Here is a 7,500-nt window from a genome sequence, read left to right as displayed (position 1 = left end):
TTGACACAACTGAAAACCACACACGAGCAAGACGCTCCTCACAATAAATCCCATCAGCAGGGTTTCATTTACTATTGCGCATTGCTCCATTGGCGCATAACATCTTAAAATGTTCCATTGGAATTGCCTTCAGTGCGTCAAAGGGAGCACTGAGATTACGTACCATTGCGCCACCCCATGCACACTTTAACGGGAGTACAATGTTCGGAATGAGCTAGAGGCAAAAACGCGCGCCAAGCCGAGCAGCTTGCGAGTAAAATGCAATGTGATTTGCTTTTAAAATGTAATTCATTAGTATTCAACCAATTCTGCGAACAATCTGTGCGTGCGCGATTACCTCTATTGAAACTGTCACAGAACAGAAGCGATATCGATCGAAACACAGACAAACACACACACACACACACAAACTAACCGGATACACTGGCAAATTCTCATATCATCACATGGCACTGAATAACACTATTTTGCATCTTTCGACAAAAGCATTTTCGGACCGCCTAGCCTGCTTTGTGCGTTTTGCCTTTGACTATGTAATGTCCCATCAGAATTTGTTTGAGGGGGACAAATGTCCCATTGTCTTTTTCTTCCGGGCTAAACCCTGCATCAGAAACGTTAAACCCCCCTGCCCGAATGACAATGATTTCTCCCGCTCTTTGGCTACAATTCTAACGAACACTTGTGAGCCACTTGGGAAACTCCCATAATACATGACACAGACATTTCACATTCACCAATAAAAACTCTAAGGTGAATCTTTGACAGTACAAGTGATTGTTCTCTTCCACTGACGTTTGGAGCATGACTACAAGACATGACACTTAGTTGTTAAGCAGCTTCAAGGCTGTGAAGCTCGAATTGTAGATACGATAATATAAGTGTCGGGCTTGGAAGCTAATCATGAAAATGACCATCCAGACGCAGTAGCATTATTATAATTTAGATTCGCTACACACTGCTGAGCCAAGAGATCAAGGTTTTGGTTTGAGTAATATTTAGACTACCAAACAAGTGCTGGCTTTTTCGCTCGACTTTATTTGAGATGATCTTCATCGCTTCAGTGCCATTACTGAACACGCGTGTCTTTTCTTGACATGATGTTTGGACTGTCTGTGTTCGTGTTCGTCGGCATTCTGAATACTGTCGACACAGCGGTAAGTTTGACCCTGTTTAACCCTTATTCCATTATACTGCTGTATTTTCGCTGTTGTTGTTGATGTTGATGTTGTTGTTGGTGGTGTTGTTGTTGTTGTTGTTGTTGTTGTTGTTGTTGTTGGTGTTGTCATTGTTGATGATGTTTATGGTGGTATTGGTGTTGTTATTGTCGTTGTCGTTGTTGTTGTTGTTGTTGCTTTTGTTGTTGTTGTAGTTATCCAATTCAGAAATAAACTTAACAGACTTTGTGTGTTGTGGAGGTGGCAGTAGCTTTGCAAGTCGTTATTGTCTTCATGACGAACAACATGATGATGATTATCTCTGTCTATCCGTCTCTGTCTCTGTCTCTGTCTCTCCCTCTCTCTCTCTCTCTCTCTCTCTCTCTCTCTCTTTCGCTCACTCTCTCTCTCTCTCTCTCTCTCTCTCTCTCTCTCTCTCTCTCTCTCTCTCTCTCTCTCTCTCTCTCTCTCTCTCTCTCTCTCTCTCTCTCTTTTTCTTACACACACATACTATCTTTCTATCTATCGATCGATCTCTCTATTTCTCCATGTATCTATCTATATATATCTATATATCTATGTATCTATTTATCTTTCTACAGGCTACCCTGACAGTGGACAGGAAGGTACAGGAGCTGTACCAGTACAAGGTGGGCAGCATGGAGCTGTTCAAGTTCAAGTGCACCCCCGCCCCCGGCTGCATCGTGTCCATCACCAACAAACAGCCCAGCACCCCTTGCTCTGCCTGCTTCCAGGTCTACACATGTCCTGGTGTCACTCTTGGAGGTCGGTTCATGTAGTCTTTCTATCTCTCTCTCTTTCTAACCCGCACCCTGCAGCCCCCCCCCCCCTCCCCCTCGACCTATTTGCAGGCCCCTCATCTCCTCCCTCGGTGTGTCCATCGCCAACAAACAGCCCAACATCCCCCTGGCGGGTCAGTCTCTCTGCTTCCAGGTCTAACTGTGCCCATGCGTGCCACTGTAGGAAATTGGTACATGATTGTACTCTCTGTCTCTGTCTCTGTCTCTGTCTCTCTCTCTCTCTGTCTCTGTCTTGATGGGAAAATTCTGAAGTTGTCTGCCCCTTTTATTGCAGAATCCCTTACATATGTTTATAATTTGTGCCTTGACAAATCCTACTTTCCCACCAAATTAAAGGAGGCGAAAGTAATCCCGCTATTTAAATCAGGTAGTTCTTCTGACCCCGCCAATTACAGACCAATTTCAATTCTTCCTGTTTTATCAAAACCACTTGAAAAACACATATTTACACACTTGACCACTCATTTGAAGAAATACGATCTTATACATTCCAACCAGTCAGGTTTTAGAGAAAATCATTCGTGCCACACAGCATTAACAAACCTTCTTGAAAGTTGGCTTAGTAGCATTAATAATAATCAACTCTGTGGTGTCTTATTCGTCGATTTTGCTAACGCTTTCGACGTTATTAATCATGAATTACTATTAAGAAAATTAGTTGAATATAGAATGTCACCCCAAACCTTATGCCTGCTCTCCTCTTTCTTAGCTGGGCGAGAGCAGTCTGTCTGCGTTAATTCAACCGTATCCAGCAAAAGACCTGTGTTATACGGGGTTCCCCAGGGCTCTGTCCTTGGACCACTACTCTTTTCCCTGTATATTAATGATCTTCCTCTTAGTATTAATGATGACTGCGAACTCTTTGCTGACGATACGACCCTACACACTACTGATAAAAAATTAGACAAAGTTTATTCATCGTTGCAGAACAGTGTAGATGATCTCATTCATTGGACGGAGTATAACCACATGAGTCTTCACCCTAAAAAGACCAAATACATGTTAATAACAACAAGACAAAAGAGACAAAACATACGAAACAATCCTCATTCCATATTAATTGGTAACGACGCAATAGAGGAGGTAGGATATCATACAGTTTTGGGAGTAAATATCGATAATAATTTGTCTTGGGCCCATCATGTTCGGTCGGTATGTAAAACAATGTCCAGAAAAATATATCAGTTAAATAGAATTAAACACTTTCTAGATCAGCACTCAAGGTTATTATACTTTAACGCATATATACAAACCATCACAGATTATTGTTCAACCATCTGGGACTCTGCCAGTGCTAATATTTTAAAACCATTGTATAGTTTACATAGGCGAGCGCTGAAACTAATTTTACTGAAACAATCCAGTCTTGTATTTGATGATTATAAGAAACTTAAGATTCTCCCACTAAAACAAAGATTTAAATTAAATGAAGGCGTGCTCCTTCACAAAATACTTTCCGGCCGTGCACCACGAACTTTCGTTGCAAACTTTAAAGTCAAACCAAACCGAAAGTTTAACGTCCCAATTCCAAGGATAGATCTCTTCAAATCAAGCTTAGCCTATTCTGGTAGCGTCCTGTGGAATTCTCTCCCGGAATTTGTGAGAGTCCCAATGAGTCTCAATACTTTCAAAAAACACCTTTCACTGTATTTAATGTTAAATTACGAAAAATCACAGTGATGGAAGACTTCGTTTGGTTATATTTTCATTTGTTCAAAGCATCAGTGTTCATTATATCCACACAAAAACACTCAAATTAATAACACATTTACTCATGCATGTGTATTCAGCATTGTTTTCACTACGTTACATATACGACGCTTTATATTTGTGTATAATATGTAATGTGTAAATATTCATATGTTGTTGTTTTTCTCTACCTTTTTTCTACGTTAATATCCGTGTAAATATGTGATTAGATTAGTCCCCTCTCTGGGCGAGGGCTGTTTGAAAAAAAGCTCGTTGTATTGCTTACGCCACAACCCTCGAAAAATAAAATTTGATTTGATTTGATTTGATCTCTCTCTCTCTGTCTCTCTCTCTCTGTCTCTCTCTCTCTCTCTCTCTCTCTCTCTCTCTCTCTCTCTCTCTCTCTCTCTCTCTCTCTCTATATATATATATATATATATATATATATATATTGAGGAGGGTCTGATGCTCCCAATAGGCTGTCTGTGAAGGGATATTTATTTCTCTCTCTATCTCTGCTAAGAGATTTTAACAAATCTCGGAAGAAAGTCTCTGCTGACTTTCAATTGTTTCTTTCACAATTTCTGATGTTATATATATATATATATATATATATATATATATATATATATATATATATATATATATATATATATATATATATGTCGTGCCGAATTCACGTAATTGCCGATTCCGCGTAATGGGCAACATTTTTGCCCATTTCGCGTAATCGGCAAAACGCTGCCCAATACGTGAAATCGGCAGCGTTTTGCCGAAATCGCGTAAAGGCTTCTAAAATGTGCCCATATATCTATTCTGATGGACACGTGGGGGAATTCGGGGGATGTGATTGGATGGTCTCACACATCCCTTTTCCGATCATCAAAGCATAACGCTACGGAAGTTGGCAATTTTTGCCGATATCCAAAAGCATATCAGCAATAACTAAGACGCATGGTTCCGGTTTCTTCCACGTGTATACAGTACACGCATACCTCGCCAGGTTAGTTTCTGTGACTAGTTGACAGTCGATGCCATTTGCTTTAATTTGTGTGTGTTTTTGTTGTTGCTTACTGTACGATACATGACATACATTTCGTGTAAAATCCAGTTCTTTAACAGGCAACAAACCGTGCACATTTACAGAAGCTGCAATCTGAAGCGACCTATCTCTGATTCTAGCAGACTATCTCTACAATGTTTAACACAAAATCACCAAACTCTCCTGTCACGTACGTAGAACGTCCATTGTATGCAATGTTGAAATGAAGTTACCAGTCTGAAACATTTAGTCGTTTCTTCTGAGACAATCCTTGTTCTCTTATCATCTACAGATTTACCGCATTCTTCTCCACGTGAATTCCCAACACAAGTCAGACTTTCGAACATACAATCTACGTAGGCAAGCATGATACGTCATGACGTCATATGATTCCTGGCATAATTTATTGACGAAATGCTAAACATCCGGTTATCTAAGTTTTCTCCGTAATACATGTCCGTTAGTTTTTCAATGTTCGGTTATTTCCGTGGCTTCATGCGGAAAGGAAACCGTCGTCTGCAATACACGACATGGACCATTCTGGTACTTGTTGCTGACAAAAACATGATTTTAACACAGAACTTAATGTCAGAATAGCTACACTGAGCCCAAAAAGTTAAGGATATTTTTTCAGTGGTATACCCCAGATGTTAAACAGCAATGTTTGGGTCAGAAATATACGTGTATTTGAAGATCAGTCTTTCTTCTGCTTAAAAATGTGTTTCTTGAATCTGAGCAATATTTGGGTATGACGTCACATGTCCGTGACCACGCCTACCCTAAAAAAAATGGCGTTTTTTGACGGCATGATTCACCTTCAACCGTCGAAACTGTGACTTAAACTGAATATTATTTAAAATATGTTCTTGCCAGTGTTACCGCAGGCCCCACTAGAGTGTTTTCTTTTTTTTTGGGGGGGGGGGGGGAGGAGGGGAGGGGAGGGAGGGGGGGGAGGGGGAGTTGATGGGATAGCACAAAAACTCTTCTGATAAAAACCACACAAATTGACATTGTGCATGAAGTCATTGTGTCTAGTCTGCGTATTTTAAAATGTTTCCTGAAGTTGACAGAGGTAATTGAATAAATTCTGAAACTGAAAGTGTGCATATTATGTGTGCTGTAATATATGTGATGCGAGTATGTAGTGTGAGTGTGTGCGTTAAGATTTATTCCTATGCATTACTTTTACATGTATTGCATGAGAATTCCAAAGTTAAAAAATCTCATCTTCATGTGTGTGCGTGTGTGTGTTCAACATATAGTTTCACATACGTGAGCCTTGAAGGCTTTGCCTCTTGTTTATTTTGCACTGATGAGACATTTTTAGAATACATTGAACAAATGTCTCTGCTGACTTTAGGTAGTTACTTTCGCAACTATATAATACAGTCGGTCATTAACGCAAGTAAATTGACACATTTTAGTAAACAAATCACTGTTTAACTCAGACGGGGAATCGAGACGAGGATGGTGGTATGTGTGTGTGTGTGTGTGTGTGTGTGTATGTGTGTGCGTGCGTGTGTGCGTGCGTGCGTGCGTGCGTGCGTGCGTGGTGCGTGCGTGCGTGCGTGTGTGTGTGTGTAGCACGAAATTTGACATGAGAGTTCCTGTGTATGAAATCCCCAGACGGTTTTCATTTTTTCGATAAATGTCTTTGATGACGTCATATCCGTTTTTTTGTGAAAGTTGAGGCACCTCTGTCACGCCCTCATTTTTGTATTTAAAATGATTGACATTTTGGTCAAGCAATCTTCGACAAAGTCCGGACTATGGAATTGAATTTCAGCTCGGCAGAGTAGACATTATAGTTTGCTTATTAGAGTTGTCATTAAAATCGATTTTTTTACGAACAAATTAAAAAATGTTTGCATCGTATTCCCTCATTTCTCTTGAATTTAAAAAAAATATATATATATAAATATGACATGTTTACTCTAAAAATGTGCTCAGAATTACAGAAAACAATTCAAGTAAGTACTGCGTTCGTACGCCACGCAGAGACGAGCGTGACCCGTCTTATTTTGGCGTGGTTAGTCGAGCCTATCTTAAAGGCACAGTAAGCCTCCCGTAAACCATCACAGATACGGTCAGGCTTTTACACACAGTACAAACACCCTTTCATTTAAACACTCACCGAATGAGAACATCCTAGGTGCCCTCCGTAAAGAGCGAACAATTTTCAAAGAATTTATTTTTGCGTGGTTTATCTTACCCCTGAGCCATCGTGAACTCGTGTCATCCAGTTTCCCTTTTTCACAATGTAGTCGTCAGTTAGTCATTTGAATGTGGCTCGATGTGAGCTTATCTACAATAGCACGTTTTTATGCACGAAACAAACGGCTGTGGTTCACAAGAACTATAGCGATGGCTTTTGACTGTTGAGAGGAACGGCGATATACACTGTAAACCGTCGTCTGCTATGACCCTTGCGTGACCCTGCTTCCGGGCTTTTCTGATCATGTCCTGATGAAAAAAAAATTCTTTTATGATTAAAGAATGTTGTAACAATCTGTCAATTAATTATTTAGATTTTAAAAGTTAGGTCTAGCGCAAAAACGCACCACGGTCCTAAAACATTCTGATAATCATCGATCCACGGCTATCGACAGTTTACATCGATAGAAGGGAAGTAACTCATTTTTGACCTGAGTTCAGGATGGTTCCTAAAAGTGTTCGAGACAATCTGCAAAATTAATTCTTTAAAAATTGCTCGCTATTTACGTAGGGCACCTAGGATGTTCCCGTTTGGTGAGCGTTCAAATGGAAGGGTGTTTGTACTGTGTGTAAAAGCCTG

General features: G+C 40.1%; 1 protein-coding gene across 1 annotated transcript in view; it reads left to right on the top strand.

Annotated features, from left to right (window-relative positions):
* Window positions 1–755: 755 nt before the first annotated feature.
* LOC138979744 (cadherin-like protein 26) overlaps window positions 756–7,500 on the top strand; it is a 23,242-nt gene continuing 16,497 nt past the window's right edge. Inside the window, exons 1-2 of the mRNA XM_070352485.1 lie at window positions 756–1,154; window positions 1,757–1,940. Of these exons, the coding sequence (XP_070208586.1) occupies window positions 1,095–1,154; window positions 1,757–1,940 (244 nt within the window). The 5' untranslated portion in view covers window positions 756–1,094. The remainder of the gene's footprint in view (window positions 1,155–1,756; window positions 1,941–7,500) is intronic.

Source organism: Littorina saxatilis, linkage group LG11 (assembly GCF_037325665.1).
Source record: "Littorina saxatilis isolate snail1 linkage group LG11, US_GU_Lsax_2.0, whole genome shotgun sequence".
NCBI classification, from domain to species: domain Eukaryota; kingdom Metazoa; phylum Mollusca; class Gastropoda; order Littorinimorpha; family Littorinidae; genus Littorina; species Littorina saxatilis.
This window is presented reverse-complemented; position numbering and strand designations above follow the sequence as displayed.